Genomic DNA, 22,156 nt, shown 5'->3' with positions numbered 1-22,156 from the left:
GGTGTTTGTGCGGCTAGGAGTGTGCTACAGCTTCGTGATGGCCGATCTAAGTTGCTAGTCACCAACTTTAGTAACGAGCATCGACACCTTTTCCGCGGTACTTCGATAGCGTTTGCCGAAGAAATAGAACACGTTGCTAAATGTTTTGCCCCTGAACTAGTGAGGATGGCTGACAAGTCACTGGGCAACGTCGACATTAATTCAGAGTTATCTCAAGACAAACAGGCAGCACTGCACGAGCTCTTGCTTGAATTCAGGGCACGCTTCGCAAGCTCGTCTAAGGTGCGCCAGACTTCAGTTACAAGGCACAGGATCATCACATCGGCAAAGGAACGCGAAGCGATTCGTACGCAAGTGCAAGAGATGCTTGAAGATGGCGTGATCGAATTTTCCAACAGCTCATGGTCGTCTCCGGTCGTTCTTGTCAGAAAGAAAGACGGAATGCTACGCTTTTGCGTCGACTACTGGAAGCTCAACAACGTAACTAAAAAGGACGTGTACCCAATCAACGACTCATTAGATCAACTGCGGCGTGCCCAGTACTTTTCGTCACTCAATTTGAAAAGTGGATACTGGCAGATCGAGGTAGACGAACGAGACAGCGAGAAAACTGCCTTTGTGACTCCCGACGGCCTTTACGAATTTCGAGTGCTCCCATTCAGTTTATGTTCAGCCCCAGCTACTTTTCAGCAAATGATGGATACTGTCCTCACTGGATTGAAGTGGCAGACTTGCCTTGTGTATCTTGATGGAGTAGTTGTCTTTTCTGAAACATTTGAGCAACATCTTCATCGCCTGCGGCATGTGCTAGAAGCGCTCCGATCGGCTGATCTCACACTTAAACCAGAAAAGTGCCACTTCGGTTATGAAAAGCTCAAGTTTCTCGGACACGTTATGGCGCTTTGGCGCTGATGAGACACGTCATCAGCGCCAAAGGAGTTCGACCCGATCCCGACAAACTTGCCGCTGTAGCAGCTTTTCCTCCTCCTGCCGACAAGAAGGCCGTCCGACACTTCCTGGGCTTGTGTGCGTATTATCGCCGCTTCATCGACAACTTCTCGAAGATTTCGGAACCCCTGACTCACCTTACCAGGGATGACACGCCATTTACCTGGACGCATGAGCAACTGGCGGCCTTCACTGACCTACGACAATGCATGCAGTCAGCACCCGTCCTGGCACATTTTGACGAAGAGGCTGACACCGAGGTGCATACTGACGCCAGTAACATCGGCCTTGGCGCAGTACTCGTCCAACGTCAAGACGGCATTGAACGAGTAATAGCTTATGCTAGCCGCTCGCTGTCCCGTGCCGAGGCGAACTACTCTACTACAGAAAAAGAGTGTCTCGCGGTCGTCTGGGCGATCACGAAGTTTCGCCCTTATCTCTACGGCCGTCCCTTCAAAGTGGTGGCAGACCACCATGCTCTATGTTGGTTGGCGAACATACACAATCCTTCAGGACGACTGGCATGGTGGAGCTTGCGGCTACAGGAATTTGATGACACCATAGTTTATAAGTCTGGCCGCAAGCACGAAGATGCCGACACATTGTCGCGTGCTCCCGCCAAATCTGTCAGTCGACAGTCAGAGGACGACGACGGCTTCCTGGGCGCCCTTACTATGTCGGACTTGGTCAGATGGCAGCGTGACGACGCTGAAATTCGACCTCTCATCGACCACTTAGAGGGCCATCAAACAACCATACAACGCCATCTACGTCGCGTCTTGACGTCCTTCTGTCTACGAGACAATGTGCTGTACAAGAAGAACGCCTGCCCGAATGACCGAGCCTACCTCCTAGTATTTCCCAAAGACTTGCGGGACAATATTCTTTTTGCTTGCCATGACGAGCCTGCATCTGGCCACCTCGGCTTCTCACGAACGCTTGCTAGAGTGCGCAAGATGTATTACTGGCCCAGGCTGTCGGCAAGCGTCAAACAGTATGTTAAAGGCTGCCGTGAATATCAGCGACGAAAGTCACCACCCCTGAAGGCCGCCGAGTTATTGCAACTCATCGAACCACCTCGTAAGCCATTCGACCAAGTCGGTTTGGACATTCTTGGGCCTTTTCCTCTGTCAACCGACGGCAACAAGTGGGTGATTGTCGCCACTGACTATGCCGAGACAGAGGCGCTCCTACGAGCCACGGCTTCTGAGGTAGCACAGTTCTTCATGTGTCCCATTGTATTGCGCCATGGTGCCCCATCCATTGTAATCACAGACAGAAGAATAGTGTTCATGGCAAGCTCATGGACGAAATTTTTCAACTAAGCAACACCAGGCATCGAAAGACGACCGCTTACCATCCGCAGTCCAACAGCCTTACGGAGTGATTAAACAGGACCATCACAGACGTGATCTCTATGTACATCGACGTCCAGCACAAAACATGGGATCGTATCGTGCCTTATGTGACCTTTGCGTATAATACCGCCGTACAAGAAACAACGCGCTTCACACCATTCCACCTTGTCTACGGCCACGAAGTACAGACGATGCTGGACGCTATGCTTCCGTGCCACGACGCCGAGCACCTAACTACTGACGCCGAAGAGCTTTCTCAGCACGCTGAGGAGGCTCGCCAACTCGCGCAGCTGCACATCGGTGAGCAGCAAGTCACAGATGCACGGCGCTATAACATCCGTCACCGGCAAGTGCGCTACAGTCCCGGAGACCAAATGTTGGTGTGGACCCCTGTTCGCCGCCGTGGCCCTTGTGAAAAGTTGCTCAGCCGGTATTTTGGCCCATACAAAGTGCTGTGCCGCATTAGTGACGTGAACTATGAAGTCGTTCCAGACAGTGCGGCGCAAACACGGCGTAGACAACGACCTAGCCCTGACGTCATTCACGTCGTACGCATGAAGCCCTACGTTGCGCGTTCGTGATTTTTAGGCTCCCATTTGCACCTCATGCACTTACCTCTCTGTTTCTAGAGAGGTAGAGAATTGTTTCTAGCTACGCTGCTGTAGCTCTCACTGTGTTCTGTGCACGAGCATCTTCATTGAGCGTGTTTTCTTTTTTTGTTGTTTTTTCCCTCTCCCACACCACTTTTTGAGCATCGAGCCGATGCTCTGTCCGAGGAAGGGGGGAAATGTCACCTGTAGTAGTGGGAGCAGGTCAAGCGCAGAGGCACAAGAAGAAAGAAGTGTGCGTGCTAACCGCCCCGCTCGATAGTTAGCTCTCGCCGCCGTTTTCTCCAGAGCCCAGCTGCTCTCAATAAACGTCGTTAGCCCCCTTTGAAGGCGCGTGGCAAGATTCCAGGCTCTAATTTATTCTAGTTGAGATAATACTTAAAAAGAACAGAGGCAAAGCGCTAAGCATTTTCTGTTTAAATATTTACAACAGCCCTAGAGATATGAGACAGAGCTTTAGAGCACTCTTCAACAAAGTGTTTTCGATTGCCAACTCCCCGCTCAATATTGGAGGGGACTTTAATGCTCCCTGTCACACATGGGGATATACATGGAACAAAAAGAAGGAGAGAATCTATGGAATCTTGCTATGGATCACGGGTTATGCTTGATTACTGATCTGGCGTACCCCACCCGTTCTGGCACGTCCACAAGCAGGGACTCCACACAAGATCTCACTTTTGTTAGTAACTTCGGAGGAGCTTAATTGGGAAAACTCAAACATTGATCTCGGTAGTGATCCTTATATTATTTACATAACCATAGAGCTACCGAGACAGGAAACTAGAATCTTCAGATTCACGGACTGGAACCAGTTTAGGAAAGTCAGGGCAAAAAGAGGGAAAGGGGGGCCTTTAGGTACAAAGAAGGAGTCGTTTCAAACATGGGTTAACCAGCTCAGAGAGGACATCAAAGATGCCTCTAAGGAAATCAAGACAGGAAAATATGGAGGCTATGGACAGCAGGCTGACGCATTTGATTGAGGCCAAACAGGCTATAGTACAGAGATAGAAAACGCAAAGACTTAACAGAAGGCTAAGGAAAAAATAGTGCAATTAAACAGCGAAATTGATGAGCACTCGAACACGCTCGTGAAACAAGAGTGGGATGAGATCTGTAACTCCGCGGATGGCAGGATCAAACATGGAGGTAGCTGGAACCTCCTCAAGCACTTGCTCAACAAGAACGAAACAAGGACAAACAAGAGAACAGCTATAGCCAAGTTGGTTCATCACTAGAGCCAGGATAAAACACCACAAGAAATCATGGATAGACTCGCCGCCAAATATCTCCCACTAATCAACCAAACGAACAAGACGATAACGTCGAATATTCAGGTGGCATATGTGAAGAAATTGACCTGGATTTCACTGAAAGTGATGTCAGGGAGGCTCTTCACAGTCTTAATGGTAGATCAGCAGCTGGACCTGATGTAATAACTAACAGGATTTTAAGAAATCTGGATGATGAATCAATTTCTTACCTAACTGAACATTTTAATGAATGTTGGAGGAAGAGGATATACTCAGAGGAATGGAGGGTGGTCAATACTATCCTCATACCTAAGCCAGGTAAACAATTAACTCTGGACAACCTCCGTCCTATTTCTTCGACGTCATGTCTAGGCAAAGCCAAGGAACATGTCATCCTAAATCGGGTCACGAAATACGTTGAGCAGAACAACATCCTCCCGTACAACCTCGTTGGCTTTCGACCCGGGTTGTCAACCCAGGATGCTATACACCAACTCGTACAGGCCAGCCCAACGCACACGAAAGCTCTTCTAGGTATAGATGTCGAAAAAGCTTTTGATCGTTTAAAACATAAGGCAATACTTGACATTCTCTCCGAAATGGGGTTAGGTAAGATGCTTTTTAACATGATTAAGGACTTTCTTAGAAACAGAATAGCGCACCTCATCATGGAAGAACTTAAGTCAGAAGCTAAGAACTTGGGAAACATGGGCACTCCACAAGGAGCTGTGCTCTCGCCCATGCTATTCAATTTAGCAGTGTCTAAGGTTGCAAGTAATTTAGAGAAAATCGAGGGTATACATTATGTCGTATATGCCGACGACACAACCATTTGGAGTACCAAGGGTAATGTAGGACAGACAGAGACCATACTACAGGAAAGTGTATATGTTGTGGAGAACACACTGAAAGACATGGGGCTGAAATGCTCGGCAGCCAAGTCGGAACTCTAGGTCATTAAACATCGCAGAAAAGGTCGTAAACCAAGAGGCTACATTCCGGAAAAGCAGCCAAGAGTGTGCCTATACACTCATGAAGCATCCGCAATCAGGCTAGTTGGAAAAATCAAGATTCTTGGTTATCGCATAGAAGAAAACAGTGCCAATTATAGTACAATACAGCATATCTCGAAAAAAACAGATGAAGTCATTAGGTCACTAAGGAGAATTACCAACAGACACAGAGGCTTGGGGGAAGACAGTGCTTTGAGGCTAATACATTCTTTTGCTTTCTGCCACTTCACTTACGTGGCCGGATTATTCAAATGGAAACAGGCAGAACTTAACAAACTCAATGTCATGATCAGGAAACTTGTTAAAATAGCCCTAGGGATACCGAGTACCGCTGCAACTGAAAAGCTCATGAGTCTAGGAGTCCTCAACACAATGGAAGAAATGGCTGAGGACCAACAGCTAGTGCAACACGAAAGATTGAAAAAAACACGAGCAGGCAGAAAGATATTACAGACAATAGATGTAGAGCCTAATAGATCAAGGAGCCCAATAGAGGATGAAGTGGAATTAAATACTGAAGTTAGGGATAGGATCAGAAGCAACCCTCTCCCCAGAAACATGCATCCAGAATATAATATCAAAAAGAGATAGGCAAGAGCTAAAGCACTCTTGCAGGAGATAGAACAGCAGAACCAACTGGCAGCTATAGTTGATGCTGCCTGGGTGAAAGGTAAAGAATCCTATACGGCCATTGTATCAAATTCTCAAGGAAAGGTGCAAGACGCTATCACAATTTTTACCAAGGAACCCATAGTGGCGGAACAAGTGGCAGTTGCTCTAGCCATCAGGAGTAATAAGTGGGCCTTCATTTACAGCGATTCAAAAGCCGCTATCAAAAGTTTTGATAAAGGCTACGTAGCTGGAGTTGCAGCTAAACTGTTTGAAAACATTAGGATTAGGAGAACATAAATGTGATGGTTTCCTGCGCATATGGGGAAAGTGGACGAGACTCGGGTAAACCTCAACGAGGTTGCGCATGACTTGGCACGAGGACTTGCTAACCGTGACCGCCATAACCGAGCAGTTCACCATCAGGCCGGAGAATATAGAGATCATTTAATAATTAATAATGATATAACCAAACATAACTATCTAGGACGCAGGCAATTCCCATTGCCACACTCAAAACTAAACAGGGCTCAGGCAGGCTGCGCTTATTGCAAACGGGTACATACCCCACGCCTTACCAGATTAACAAAACATATCCAGAGAGGGAGATTAGGATGGATGGATTGTAATGGCATCATTGAAATCAAACATATGCTCGCGGGGTGCCCCGCAACTCTTCCCAGCCTCCTGGAAGAATGGACTCGATGGGAAAAAAGAATACAAAGCCCATTGCTTCAAGACCAACTAAGGGCTGTCCAGAGGGCCCGCGATGTCGCTGAAGGGCTTGGCCTGACAGTGCCAACGTGGGAGCGGCCTGCCTCGGCTTAAGTCGAGCCTCCGGACCATTTTAAATAAAGTTTTCACACACACACACACAAGACATGCTCCACAAACCTGTGCTTCACCACATCACACAACTGCTTTGCGCGGTGTCATGATAGTTACTAGGGCTAACATTTTCCTTTGCATATAAAGAACTGCTACCTATAGAAAGCTTATACTTGCAGGAATCATTTGTATAGCCTTTTTGTTTCAAATGCATATTTCGAATGTTCTCTTGGTGCAAAGCAGCATCTTACGGAGTTTTCTCGTTTCTTACAAATGCTTTTATTAAATAATTTTTTCAAACAATTCTTAATAAATGTTTGCTTGAAAATAATACTATTAGAAAGCACATTCCTTCTTATACAAACAGATACAATACATTTTAATATCAAGCATTTTCTGTAGCAGTAAAAAAATCATTTACTAGACTCCCAAAAACTGCCTATTTTTCTGCGGGCAGGCAAGTGTTAAATAATCTATATTTGAGAAAAAAAAACTGGGAAGCTATACATTTCAAGATTCAAAACTTGGAAATAATAATTTGACACAAAATAATAAAAACACACAAAAATGCCTCCGCCAATGTTCTAATGAAGTGCATGTATAAGCTTGTACCAGGATCTGGAACACACCAACACAAACCCACGTATGCGCGGGTATGGGCATCTGCGGTCTCCGAAGTTAAACCAGACACGAGGACAAAAAACAAAGGTTTGCTTAGCTGTTGCTTTACTGCCGATGTGGTTGCACAAAATAGTGACTTATATCCGGCCCGATCTTATCCTCGACTCATCTGAACCTTGCGACAACCGCCTCCTCATTCTTGTTGTAAGAAGCAGAAACAGCCTGCGCTTCACTTTCCGTAGGCGCATGTCCATTTTCTTTTAGAGATGGTCAATTTGCCGCTTATGTTCGTAATGTGATCAACAAAGAAATTGTGGCTAAACATGGATAAGCAGTTTTTGAAGAAGGCCCAAGGGCAGGCCTACCAGGCGAGCACTGCATCAGGGCAATAGTTGCCACTGCTACAACCAATCGGATGGCACCTCTCAGTGTGCTGGCGCACTCAGCCAATAGGAGGGCCGCATGCTTCGCTAGCTTCATCAGACCAGCCCCCTGATTGTTTTACATTCTCGCTTTTCCTATGCTGCCATTGTAGGCAAGGATGCGAGGAACTGAAGCGAAATATGAAGCGAAGCTTTTGAGTCATAACCTACTTTTGCTAAACGTATAAAACGCTTAGCCATGACACATTGCTTAGCAGAAAGTGGCACACCATAAGAAGATCAAGTAGGTTTTATGTAAATTACAATGTTGTTGCATTTTGGCTGTCCGTATATGCAGAGACATTCCAGCAGCAATCATAAAGCAATTCGGCGTGTAAACAGTTTCTAGTGGGGCTCCTGGCCGTGTGTGTTATACACTCATGCTGGCTAGAATGCCTAAAAAGGATGAATGTGTCTTTCAACACGTTTTGACAAGTTGTCGGGCACCACCGACAGATTGCGCGAAAAAATTGCCTGCCGCTGTTGCTTTCTTCCAAGCATGTGCTGAAAACTATGCCTCAGTGTATACTGCTTTGAGCTTCCTGCAAGTGTGTTTTTTATCTTTAGGAGCACGGCGGAGCACACTGTCTCACAACCCTGACTGATTGCAGCAGCCATGCGATAATGTTCACGAGCCTTCTGTGTGTCTTGCCTGCAGATAACTTCTCAGACATTTCTCACAATGCTGAGCTTGCATCGGCAGGTGTAGCTCAACACTAAACAAACATCAGCTGCTAAGCCTACATATTGTCACACGAGAGCAAACAACAAAAACAGGAGCCACACACAAAATGCCAGACAAGAAGTAACGGTTCTCCAGCTGGCGCGGGATCCTTTACTTTGTCGTCTCCTGCGATTGCTTTCTGCAATCGTTTTCCGCGACCGCTTCATCGTGTAAGAGTTCGTCACCATGCCACTTCAACCACGACACTTGCATGCAGTGGTAACGTGACAGTGTCGTCGATGACACGAAGAGATGCTCGAGGGTGGATGGTGTTGGTCGTCGCTCACTCCTTGTCGAGGCGTTGTCGAATGTCAACGATAGCTCCACGCTCCCTGAGAAAGTCCATGCCGAAAACACTGAGGGAGAATGCTCAAGCTGGCAAGAAACGTAGAGCCGCGAATCTGTATTCGTGCCGTGCACATGCCGAGTGGCGTGACGAACTGGCGTTCGATTACACAACGTCGTCACTTTCTACAGAAGGGTTGCCAGTTTTTAGCCAATTATTGAATAATCCACTCCAGTGTCCACTAAAGCAGTCACTTCGTGACCGTCGAGCAGTACAGGATGTCCAAGGAAATTCTTCTTCTGGAATCAGCAGGTAATGTCATCGTCGATCTAACGTTGGTCCGCGCACGCATCAGTAGGGGTCCTTAAACACGTCCAGACTGAGCGGCCTCACCGCTGAAAGCCGCTGTGGTTATTTTTCCAGGCGCGGGCTGGGCAACCGACCCTGCATCACGCTCGAATACGTACGGCGAGTCGGAGAAAACCGCCGCGGCGAAGGGGAGCGTGACTGGTGTCGAGCTGATGAGGATCCGCGCTGCTGGACAACGTATTCTTGAATTTCAGGAGGACGCTGGCCAAACCTAGGTCGCGGCGAGTTTGCTGAGAATCCGCGTAGTCCGAGCTCTCGATACGAGCACAGTCGGTAGACATGCCCAGCTTCGCCACAGTGAAAGCAAAGGGGACGGCGATCAGGTGCCCGCCACACGTCTGATTTCCTTGGGGCCTGTCGGTGGTCGTGGTAATACGAGGCAGCTTGGTCGGGCCGTAGTATGGCCGGGGACGCGTTGCGAAGCGGGGAGGAAGGTGGGGCAGGCTGCCGCAAAGCTTGCGAATACGACATACGGGGGCTATCAGTTCTTGGCGGTTGAGCATCTGTGTGGAAGCGCATGCTGGACTTCGTCACGGACAACGCTGGACAAAGAGCTGAGTGTCAGCTGTGAGGGTACCGGCAGCTTCTGGAGTTCTTCGTGGATTACGAAACGGATGAGCTCTCGAAAGAAATCGACATGGCCCCCGAGAGCTCCGAAGAAGTCCGTAAGTGAGGCAGCGTTCACTTGGCGTTTGTATGATGGTGCTCGCTGCCGAAGAGTCTGTTCAATGGTGACGGCCTCGGAAAGAAATTCTGACAGTCTTGGGAGGACTGCGCACAAGACCACCAAACAGCTGTTCTTTCACTCTGCGCATGAGGTACCACACCTTCTCTTCCGAAATGCTGGGGTCGGCTCGTCGAAAGAGACGCGTCATGTCCTCGACATACATTGCGCCACCTTCGTTCAGTATTTGGATACGGGACTGGAGATCACGTTCAGCTCGCTCTCAGCGATCAGGGCTCGTATACATCTCAAGAAGCCGACGTCTGAATTTTCCCCATGAAGTTAGGGCACCTATCTGCACGGTTGTCCTACCAAACACGTGCACCATCAGTAAGGCTGAAATATACGTTTTATTGCGATAGCAATTATATGGACACTCCAAAGCGGATTTCTACTGTCGGCGTCACCGTCGCGTGAGGCTCCGTACGACGTCAACGGCGATGAAATCGTCGCCGCGCTCCGGACGCTGTATGTGCGAGTGAAAGGGCACGAGGGACGCGCAATTTCACGGGGAGCGAACGCACGTCGGAGAGCAAATGCGCATTCTGCGCCATGCTCCCTGAAAGGCTGCAGAATTAAGCGTCCCTTTCCTCCTTTACAATCACCATATATAGAGAGCAAATGTGACTTCCTCCGTCGCACGAAAAGCCATGGAGAGACGGGAGGGAGGGAGGGGAGGCGACGTTTGGCTGCGGCACCAAATGCGTATTTATATAAAAACGTTGCGAGGCGAGAAGGTGGGTAAGATTTCCGATGCTGCTCGACGAGTGTCCCATTCCGATCTCTTCAAAAACCTCCGAGCCTCCCCCAGAGGCACCGGCAACAGTCACCAACGTCGCGCACTTTTGGTGTGAATGCGGGCAAAACGCCGACGGCGTCAACAACAGTTCTGCGTGTTGCTGGTGCTGCTGCAATGTCCAAGTTTACACAGCTGATAAAACTACTATCCTTACTCTGTATAGCTCTCTACTAATTTGCTGTCGCAATTGATGCTTCGCCTTTCCGGGTGAAATTGCGACATCTTTTTTCAGTTTGTCTCCATCATCCCACTTGTTGAACGTGGCAAAACGTTCATAGTGCACCAGCCAATTTTCAACATTCTCATGTATGCCGCCATGGAAGGGATTCGGCGGTCGCAGATTGAGTAGCGTACTACGAATCGGCGTTGTGCCTTCCATACCGGTTGGGGTGCTAACCACCAGGTGGCAATATTTCCATGCATAGGGCCAGCATGCCCAAATGGTACAAGACATTTCGTGTACGTCAAAGCACAAGCAGTGCAAGCTCGGGCTGGCTTGCATTGCCACACTTAGAGCTAAATAGTCACTCGCCAAGACCAAACAGGGCACACAGTCTTCCCGAGCGTTTCGATGGTGACGGGGCTCAATGCGGGACCTGGCGGGGGCAGCAGTATCTAGCTACGCAGCACTTGCCATCCGAGACCAAAACTGACCCTCAAAGTTCCCATAATGCCCTTCGTGCAACAGGTGGCGTTGACATTTTTAAAGTCATCCATTGAAGAGAGGCACACAAAAGTTGCAGACCTTCGTAACAAGCAGCTTTCGAACAGCTTCATTGCAGCTTCAATGTAACAGTGGAAAAAGCATTGCTGTACACGAGGCTACATAAAACTGCCAAGTGCGAACCTACATCAAGTCACCTGTTATGGTTGAGGCATCTTGGCTGCAACAAAAGCCGCACACACTATGCTATGGCTTGCGAGAGGCCCTAGGCCTGGCCTTACCGACAGTGGGTCCACACCAGGAACCCAGCAGAGTTGGCGAGCGCAAGCGGCGCTCCCCGCGGCCAGCCTCTGCGGTGCGTGCCACATCCTCCAGGTGCAGGGCTTGCTCCACCAGTAGTCGCCACTGGCAACTGGTGCGGTTCTCGTGCTGCAGGGCTCGGATCACCTGCACCGGTGAAAGTCAATATGTGCTGCACCAGTCAGGACCAAGCAAAATATTTTACAAATTTTTCAAGTGGTGGGGCTGAAAAGATATGTGTAATGTTAAGTGCTTACTTCGAATATGATGTCCATTTTTGTTTATCCCATCTTGCTGCCGCTTGATGCAACTTTCCTTGATGCAATTATTTTATGGAAACATTTGCAAGGGAATGTGCTACTTCTTTATATTCTTTACATAATTCTCTTCAATACAAGTGCCCACAGAATTCTCTATCTGACATTTAGATGGATTACTGACAAATTACTACAAGCAATGCACACAAGAAAACATGCAAAAAAAAGAACAAATAACTAAAAAGCAGTCAATTAACACAAACTTAGCTGTGCTCTACAAGAAACATTCTAATTATCTTTCTAAAGAATAGAAAAACAACACGAAGGTGAATACAAATTGCTATAACAAATAGAATGAGAAATGGTAATTTCATAAATATATAAATAATCAAACAATAGCAACATTTCTAGTATAATGCATGATGGGAAATTATATAATCCTACCCTGAAACTGCTCATGTATTCAGTGAGTAGCAACAACTAAACTTCTGCAAATCTTCACTTATACATCTTCCACATTCTTTTTTTCCTGTTCCAAACTACTCGAAATGGAGTAGTTTAGAACATCATGCAGAGCATGATGCATGATGCATCATGAAACCATCATACAGAGCTTGAAAGTAACTAATGATGGTCTGGATAATAAACATGCCAGCCATGTAAAATTACTTGATCATTTATTATCTGATATTTTTTGCTTATGTTGTCAAATTAATATTTAAGCATGCAATTTTTCTCCATGAGTCCAAGCGAGCGAGAGTGACCTCTGTATTTAAAAAAGAGGTGGCCATTCCCTCACAACACATTTCAGACCCATTTGTATTTTATGATTTGTCAGTAATTGAAATATTGTTTGAAACCTACACAAATTTAACACTCTTAAAGCATGTTAATATACAGCTTTCAATAAGGGTATTCGATCGACTTGGTGCTAATATCACGATAGTGTCGATTAGAATTTGCTAATAATGGAGGGAAACAATGGTGTTGGAACTTTCTTTTCACCGGGGGAATGACGAAAAAAAAAATGCTACCAAAACATAATGACATCATTTATTCTTCTTGAGTGCCCAACATTTAATAAATCAACACATAGCCATAAAGGCAATATTATAAACAAACTACAATTTGGTTTACTAAGTGCGGCAAATAATTAAAAGCGTAGTGCCTGTACTGTATGTTTTGTGCGACATTTTGTCAAGTTTTTGTTACCGGTATACTATAGATTTCGCCAGACTCTTTTTATATACATTCATCGTTTGACGCGATTTCATTTATCTGTGGTAAACGAGGTTGTCAAAGAGATTAAACATAAGAGAACTGGCATTGAGAAATATATAAATCAATGGCATCGTACGCCTGTCATTCAGGTAGCGTTGGGATCGACAGCAAACTAGTGCACACATACGAAAAAACACGTGTTTGGATATAAGTGTAGAAAAGAGGAAATTAAACCAGTACGACAGCTTTTCACTTGTTCGCTCTTTGGCGCCATAATGTATACTTCAGCAGCGGCAATAACATATTCCAAGCTACAGCCAAAACATAGAATATTATGACACATCAGAAAATAAGAACTTGAATTTCAACCGCCTGAGACACTGCTAGCCAGGAGGAACTATTGTTACTTGTAAGGCTTTGAAAAATATGGTTAATTTAATGCTTAACGATCGGTATTTTTAAAACCGCTCTTTGTGTAAAAAGAAATACACATGATCGATCATCGATACGTGTCAGCGCTGACTTAAAAAACAGAAATTGTCTGTTTTTTTTGTTTTTTTTTGTTTTTTTTTTGTTCTTTACAGCGAAGCTGTTATAGGCTCGGTTTCAGGAGATCGTGTCCGTGTACACCGGAAGTAGGCAACCATTTCGTGACGTCTCGTTCACTTGGTATATACCAAAATTGGCATGGAAGAGTACGAATCTATGACTAGCATGACTGATAGGTCATGACATCAATAATATCACATGCTCATCAGTTACGTCACAATTAATGATAATAAAATCACGTGTGGCGCATACCCGCATTGGATATGCGTGTATGAGCCAGGGACAAGAAAGAAGGAAGGAAGGAAGTAAAGATGAGAGAGAAAGAAGGAAGGTAAGAAAGAAATCACGTGTGGCTCATACCCGCGTTGGATATGTGGTTATGAGCTGTCGAGAGCAGGAAAGACCTCGTCGGCATCGCGCCAACGCCTCAGCAGAAGATCGGGCGGACTTGACACAGCAAACACGCTACCTGACCTTCGCGCCGAGCGAAAACAAGATGCCAGTGTCCTTGCTCTTTGACGAACATGGCGAAGATGCTCAATATAGTCTATAATGAAAATAGATAAATCCACTATAGCAATATTCACAACGGCAGACCCACGACACAGCAACAGCTTCGCTGGCTTCCATCTTCAGAGTAGTGGAAGGGCTCTGAATTTTTTTCACCAACAGATTTCTGTTAAAGGAGAATAACATATTTTGTGTGCGACCAGAGACGTTTTCTATACAGGTGTTTGTAATTTTGCCCTTTGACTGGGGGAGCCAAGCTCTCGCATTTGTAGATGAGGGGGAGCCGTCGCTCCCCCTACTCCCCCAGTTCTGAAGCTCCTGAAGGGAAATACTTTATTTACTCACATACAGAGTCGAGAATAGAAAATATTACTTCAAGACAGCTAAACACTGGAGATGTGCTCAGGCATGGGGAGAAAGTATGACACAGTTGAGCATACCTAGCAGCAGTTCATAGTGCCTAGTTCGTCTACTGTAACAATGATTTCCCAACTACAGTAAAACCTCATTCATAGGTTGTGGAAGAAAAAATCCAAGATAAAACGTATTGGGTGGGAAAACATACTATAAAGGTGATTTATTGAGCTTAGTAGCGACAGCCAGTTGTAGGATGACAAGGATGACTCATGACAAGATCGGACGAAGTTTCGAACGAAATTGTACATTCCCCACCAGTAATAGCGGTGTCGAAGTCTTTCGTAAGTCCTGAAGTCTCCCACGTGGCCACACTGAAGGTCGACGTGGAACGAGAAGCAGATCTCTGACTGCAAGGTTCTCGGAATGACGAGTAACCATGTGCGTCCCTGTGGGGCATAATTGTGTCGATACAGTAGCTGGTCTCGAATCGCAAAATGAGGAACTTGGCGGCGAAGCGTTCATGACGCTGGAACTTTCAATGTATCTGAGAGAAGGTCGAACAGAGATGCAGTCCAGGGATCATTACGCTGGGCAGCACCGATAGTGTCAAAGTCCAGAGATGACAATATGCACTCGCAGGAGGAGTCGTGACTGGCCTTCGGGGGAAGCGGCGATCGGGATAGCGCGTCAGCATCGGAGTGCTTTCGCCCGGAACGGTAAACCACATGGATGTCATATTCTTGAATTTGCAATGCCCAGCGGGCAAGGCCTGGGTCTTTTAGCGTTGTCAGCCAACATAGTGCGCAGTGGTCGGTCACTACGTCGAAAGATCGGCCGATGGGCGAAACTTGCCAAGCGCCCACACAATGGCCAAAAACTCCTTTTTTGTTAGGCTGTAATTGCTCTCCGCCTTGGTTAACGTGCGACTCGCGCATGCGATAACGTATTCTGCGTGGCCAGGTTGACGTTGTGCCAACACAGCACCAAGGCCTACACCACTTACGTCAGTACGAAGTTCGGTTGGCGCTTGAGGGTCAAAATGGCAAAGAATCGATGGCGTCATGAGAAGACGGCGCAAGGTTGTGAAGGCGTCATCACACTCTGGAGACCATGATGAGAGATCTCTGGTGCCACCAAGGAGCTGCGTGAGAGGCGATATACTTGACGCAAAGTTTAAACGAATCGCCGGAAGTAAGAACAGACGCCGATGAAACTGCGTAGCTCTTTGATAGTGGTAGGTTTTGGGAACGCAGTAACAGCACGTAGCTTCTCGGGATCCGGGCGAATGCCCTCCTTTGACACAAAATGGCCTTGTGAGCTGACGAACAGCACATCAACATTTCTTCAGGTTAAGTTGCAACCCAGCGTTGGTCAAGCAAGTGAGTACGTGCTGGAGGCGGAGCAGGTGTGTTGCGAAATCAGGGGCGAACACCACTATGTCTTCAAGATAGCAAAGACATATTTTCCATTTGAGGCCACGAAAAACATTATCCTGCATTCTTTCGAATGTAGCAGGTGCGTTGCAATGTCCGAAAGACATGACGATGAATTCATACAAGCCGTCTGGTGCAACAAAGGCAGTTTTTGGGCGATCGGCCTGAGCCATCAGAACCTGCCAGTAGCCTGACCGCAAATCCAGCGAAGAAAAGAACTTGGCAAACAGTCCAGAGCAGCATCGATGCATGGTAGTGGGTTGATGTCCTTCAGCGTGATCTTGTTCAACCGTCAAAAATTAACACAGAAGCGGATGGAACCATCTTTCTTTGTGACGAGTACCACAGGAGAGGCTGATGGGCTCTGTGAAGGTTGAATGAGGCCTCGACGGAGCATGTCATCAACCTGTTCTGCAACGGCGCGACGGTCCGTAGCAGACACGCGATATGGTCTTTGTCGCAGCGGTGAGTGAGAGCCACTGTCGATGTGATGCTCGACTGTCGATGCACGGCCAAGAGATGTTTGCGCCACGTCGAAAGAACGACGAAAGTGCTGAAGGATTGCGAGAAGTTCTAATCGCTGCGAATGTGTCATATCTTCGGCGATGAATAGGCTGAAAACATCTTTCCATGCTGAGTCGGCTACGAAGAGGACACTCATTTCAAGAACGGCAGTAGAAGGCACTTCATCGAGGACGGAGACAATTCGGGTTGAATCAACCGACTCGACGTAACAAAGGCATTCACGGTGGAGCAGTGATAGCAGCGATGAGAGATGATTGTAAATGGGCATCGTGCTGACACCGGCGGTGAGGTCAAGAGCTGCAAAGAGCAAAGGAAGCGCTTTTCAAGCAACAAATTGATGAGAGGGCATGAAGAAGACCGTCCTGTCGGAAGAGCAGGAGGGAATACAGGTGTCTTCTTGCACGACAAGTTTAGCGGCAGGATGAGCACCGACCGAGGCCAGGTCACCAAGGACGGAAAGTTCAATCTCAGCCCGAGTGCAATTGATGATGGCATTGTGACGTTAGAGAGAATCCCATCTTAGAATAACGGGTGGGAGCGCGATGAAAGAACGATGGGCTCAATCGTGTATAAAACGTCCTGTATGGTCACACGGGCTGTACAAGCACTGGTAGGTTGAATTGCTTGAGCACTTGCCGTTCGAAGTGACAAACCAGACAGAGACGTCGCCACTTTAGGAAGCGAGCGGCAAAACCTGGCATCCGTAACTGAAATAGCGGCACCGGTATCGAAGAGGGTGACTGTAGCGACATCTTCAACAAACACATCAATGATATTGGCAGGTAAAGGAGGAGGACTTCGGCATGTCGATGCCTAGGGGAAATCTATCGGCAACATGGGGAGGGTGACTGGAGGCGTTCAAAGTGAGGACGGCACATTTGGATCTGGGAGCGAGCTGGTGATGGGTCGAAGGCACATTTGAATCGGGCAGCACATAGGGCGCTCGTCGATTGTCATCAAACGCCTGCGATCGGCAGCGGCAGAACCTTGTGACGACGTGACCGGGATGCCTACATGCAAAGCATATAGGGCAATTGTTGGGCCTACGCCACGGGTTAGCGACGGCAGTGGTGGCCCAGGGGACGGGAGGAGGAGGGCGGTGCGCAGGCTGCTCGAAACGTCGTACGGACACACTGCGAGAGGCCATTGCAACAATCGTAACATAAGTGACCGGTGTAGCCACGACATCCTGTTGAGGCGCTTCCGTGACCTCTCCATGGATCAGGTTACAGAGAGGAGACGGCAAAGGACTGGAAGACTCCTGAGTGATGGACACCAGAGATAGCTGTCGTGCAACTTCTTTTCGAACGAAGGCCTTGACTTGGGTTATCAGGGAGGCTTGTTCGGGGCCGGTGGTCAGGCTGCAGTGACGCCGCATTTGGTGTGGGTTGTCTCCTTGTCAGAGCTCGCTGCTTATGCAATTCATCATAGCTCAGGCACAAGCTGATACCGTCGCCAACAGTGCGCGGGTCCTTGGCCAGAAGCACCTGAAACGCGTCATCGATTCCCTTCACGACGTGCTTGATCTTTTCCGCTTCCGTCATGGCAGCGCTCATGCGCCTGCACAAATCGAGAACGTCTTCTATATAGCTGGTGAACGTCTCACCCGTGTCCTGTGTGCGTGTACGCAAACGCTGCTCGGCTCGGAGTTTCCTGATGGCGGGTCGGTCAAATACTTTTGTAAACGACGTCTTGAATGCCGACCACGTTCGGATATCCCTCTCATGATTTTTGAACCAGAGACCGGCCACGCCCAGAAGATAGAGTGATACGTAAGCCAGCTTTTCTTGAACGTCGTTGTCATCGGTTCCACTGAAGATGGGAGGCTACCACTGGCGAACGGTGCCAGCGCAAGGGACGGGTCTGCTGGTCCGCGTCCAGCATGGCAGAGGGTAGTCTTTGGGAACGGAGTTCGAGGATGGTAGAGTGGAATGTTACCCAGCACGCCCACCACTTATAAAGGAGATTTATTGAGCTTAGTAGCGACAGCCGGTTGTAGGATGCACTGAGCACAGTCCCCTAGCTCGAGCCTCTGCTGCGTGCTTGATGCTGCCGATGCTGCTGACTCTATGCCGACGTTCGTTATCTTCCTTACAATACGATCAGAAGTCACAAAAAAATTTGGCAAACTCAACTCAAGTAGACATCTACGTAATGCAAAGTGCTGCATCAATTGCTGCAGCACGAGACACTAACACACACCGATCTTGTGGGGCCCGAGAAGCCCAAGACGTTTTTGCGGCTAAGGCAAGCTTACGTTTGCACTCCACCTGGTATGAACTTGGCATAGTAGCTGACGAGTCCGAGGAACGAACACAGCTCAGTGATGTCCGTGGGCACTGGAGCGTGAACTACAGCCTCGACTTTCGATTTCAAGGGTGCCAGACCTCTGTGGATGATGACATGTCCCAAGAATGTCAGTTCTTGTACATTAAAGAAGCCCTTTTCGTTAAGCCACAGGCCAGCCGCTGAGATGTGGCGCAGAACATCTTGAAGGTTCGCAGAGTGCTCAGCCGCAGATTTACCGTAGACAATGACATCGTCTATATAAAAAAGTACACCCCTACCGCCCTTCAGGATTGAAGTCATTTTCTGGAAAGCGGCTGGTGCAGAGGCGAGGGCGAAACACACTCAACGGAATCGGAAAAGGCCATCGTGCGTAACGAATGTTGTCAGGTCACGGCTTTCAGGCGTTGAAGATAAGCTGATGCGAAATCAGTTTTTGAGAAATGTGTCGACCCTGCTAGTTGGTGTAGAAGGTCGTCAGTGTGTGGAAGAGGAAATGCGTCAACGATGATAACTCTGTTAGCCTTGGACAGATCCACACAAAGCCGGATGCTGCCATCGTCCTTTCGGACAACCACCACAGCGGATACCCATTCAGAAGCATCCACTTTCTCGATTATATCTGCCTGCTTGAGCCGCCGTATTTCTGCGGATACCAGTTCCCGAAGGGCCAGAGGAAGTCGACACAGCATTGTTCTTACTGGCTTTGAGGTTAACCCAATTTGTTCTTACTTTGTTCTTACTTTGTATCGCCCCCCCTTACACAATGCCTCTGCGAGGCCTGTAAGGTACTTGTAAATAAATAAATAAATAAATATTTCCAAAACATTCAGCATACCGTATTTTCCGGTGTTTAAGACGCATTTTTTTTCTGAATTTTTCGTCGGTGCGTCTTACAGAATGGTGCGACCTATGTACGTTTTTTTTTTTTTTTCCAGAAAAAGTGCAAACAAAATCGGATCCGATGTTATGGCCACGCGAAGCGCGCTGGTTGACTTAATTGCTACGGGTTCTGTGCGCACTATCGAGGTGCCGGGTTCTCGTGATAAAGTCCCCGAGCGCCATGCGAAAACGATGGAGCAGCAACGCAAACGGCAGTAGGCCGACCGCGAGTCGCTCTACCCCGAAGTCGTCACATCTCCAGATAAGATACGGCGCGCGCCGCTGCGCAAACTACGAGGTTGCTACAAGAGTACAGGCAGCGCCCCCCCCCCCTTCCTGGGCCGCCTTCCCGCTTTCCTCACTAGTGCGAGATTCTGCTCACCGCCGCACGCTTTCACTCGCACATACAGCATAAGGCGCGCGGGGCCGATTTTATCGACGTTGGACTTTATACGGAACATCGCGGCAACCATGACGGCAGAAATGCGCCTGGAGTGGAAATATATATGGCACCCATACGTTTGCGTGTGACCCGCTTTCACGGAGCGAAACATCACTGTAACTTTCTTTTAATCGATTACCGAAAGAACAGGTGCATCTTATACACCGGTGCGACTTATATACGTTTTTTTTTTCGGAAAAACTGACGTTTTGAGGGGCAGTCTTATACAATGGTGCGAATTATAGACCGGAAAATACGGTAATCATATTGCACTTATCTTATCATAAATAATGTAACAAAGCTTCACCCAAAGGCACAGAGCACCAGTGGTAAAGTTGCTCCAGTATAGCTCTCTTTAGCTTCACTAGCTTCACCTCACGCGCAAGAGTGACAGTAGGACAAGGCAGACCGACGGGCGAGGAGTGAAACGTATGATAGGGTGAGGAAAGCAGCGTACACACTGCCAGCTGAGCCAGTACCGAAGCACAGCACGGGTCGCTCGCTCCGTTTGCGGTTTGACGCGGTGAAGCCTGTTATTTTTTCCGCGCAGTTCTGCAAAACGGAACTATGTGTACTCGCGCTGGCGTATTGTTTCTGAAATGGGGAGTTTGCCAGATCGACGCCGATTTACCACTGAAAAGAGGTTGCAATGTCGATATCAGAGTGCATTGCTCACGAAATTCAAGGATTTTCAAGAAGGGAAAGAAATTCCAGGACTTTCAAGGGCCTTGAAAACGCACTTTTCAATTTCAAGGGTTTTGCAAAGATTTCAAGGACCTGTACGCTGTGGGAATTATGAAGGTTCATATTTCCCCGCGTCCTTACGCGCGCCACGGAAGTGAGGAGAGCAGACGCCTTTTTCCCTCTTCCCGTTCGGGGAGGCAAACAGCTTTTCGTGCGGTGGCGCGATCCTCTTGGAAACCGGTTGCAAACGCAACCATCTTGTTCCCTTCCTTTGTCGTGCCCTACCTCGTTCGACCACTATCGACCCCGACAAACGTCGAGGTCGACTCTATAGCCTGCTTCCACGCGAATTCCCATGGAGCATTAAACCCTTTTTATACTTGTTACACTATCGTGTGTTGTCGTGTTTCTGCCTGTCCTTGTACCGTCGAACCCCGGTAGTACAAGGCAAGCACAAGGGAGTTGGCCGTCAAGCCTAAGCCTTACGACAAAGGCGGCTTGAGAGAACCCGGAGACTACAACGCACCCTGGACTATACAGCAAAACATGAAAGTAAATACTAATCACTAGCAGTTTGGCTTGCGATAAGCGACTACGGCTTAAACGGCCAGTCAATACATCAGGTTCAATGGCGACAGGGCGGGGGATTCATCGGGACAAATATTTAAGCTGGAATTACTTATTAGGCGGGTATGTATTAACAAGATTTTACCGTAACAAAAAGCCCATCAGCAGTGCGTGTAAAACTGTAGTGCTTATTAAAGGGGCAAAGTGCATTACCATAATGTACTGCACATCGTTTTTAAGGTATCCAAGCATGGTGACACTGCCGAAATATCAAGTACGCTTGTCAAAATCTGGAGAGAAAACTTGTAGGCTGCCAATGCGAAACATGCGTGTTTAACAACTGGAAACTCCTCCATGCTAGCACAACTGCGGCTCTCCTGCAGCAGACTTGCATCAGTCTTGGTAGCCGAACGGTATTCGAAATTTAGAATATTCGCACAACCCCCAGTGTTTTATACATTGAGTCTATGGAGCCAGTGGTGCTGCTGTGAAGCTGTCCTAACTAATCGAGCATGCACAAATCATCGGTTGGCACCAGCCACGCATTAAAGGTTGCTTGTCCATGTGCCCGAGCAGCCGAGGACTGGAATGTCCTTTCATACAACATCGCTACTACCACCTGCGCTTTCTTTATTATATATTTATGTAAACTGTGGGGATGCGAGACTGTCACGCGACCCCTGATGTTGTTTTCCCCGCATGGCTCCCGTCTCCTGTAATCCGGCTTCGCCACGTGGCTTTACAGTACACGTGAACACCATACACGTGAACAACTAGGCAGTGGTGCCTAGTGAACAACTAGGCATGGGGCGAACCAGGGGCGTAGCCAGAAATTTTTTTCGGGAGGGGTTCATCGGCCCGACGGGGGGGGGGGGGGGCAAGCGTCTGCTTTCCACTACGTGACGTGATCGATAATA

At 47.9% G+C, this 22,156-nt stretch overlaps 1 protein-coding gene across 5 annotated transcripts in view; it reads right to left on the bottom strand.

Annotated features, from left to right (window-relative positions):
* The window catches only part of LOC119431886 (G-protein coupled receptor-associated protein LMBRD2B), a 235,491-nt gene that overhangs the window by 100,349 nt on the left and 112,986 nt on the right, over positions 1 to 22,156 (bottom strand). For all 5 annotated transcript variants that reach the window (XM_049656867.1, XM_049656868.1, XM_049656866.1 and 2 more), the window contains one exon: positions 11,508 to 11,673. In XM_049656867.1, the coding sequence (XP_049512824.1) occupies positions 11,508 to 11,673 (166 nt within the window). The remainder of the gene's footprint in view (positions 1 to 11,507; positions 11,674 to 22,156) is intronic.

This window comes from Dermacentor silvarum, chromosome 10 (assembly GCF_013339745.2).
Source record: "Dermacentor silvarum isolate Dsil-2018 chromosome 10, BIME_Dsil_1.4, whole genome shotgun sequence".
NCBI classification, from domain to species: domain Eukaryota; kingdom Metazoa; phylum Arthropoda; class Arachnida; order Ixodida; family Ixodidae; genus Dermacentor; species Dermacentor silvarum.
Note: the sequence above shows the minus strand (reverse complement) of the source record. Positions and strands in the feature narration are given on the sequence as shown.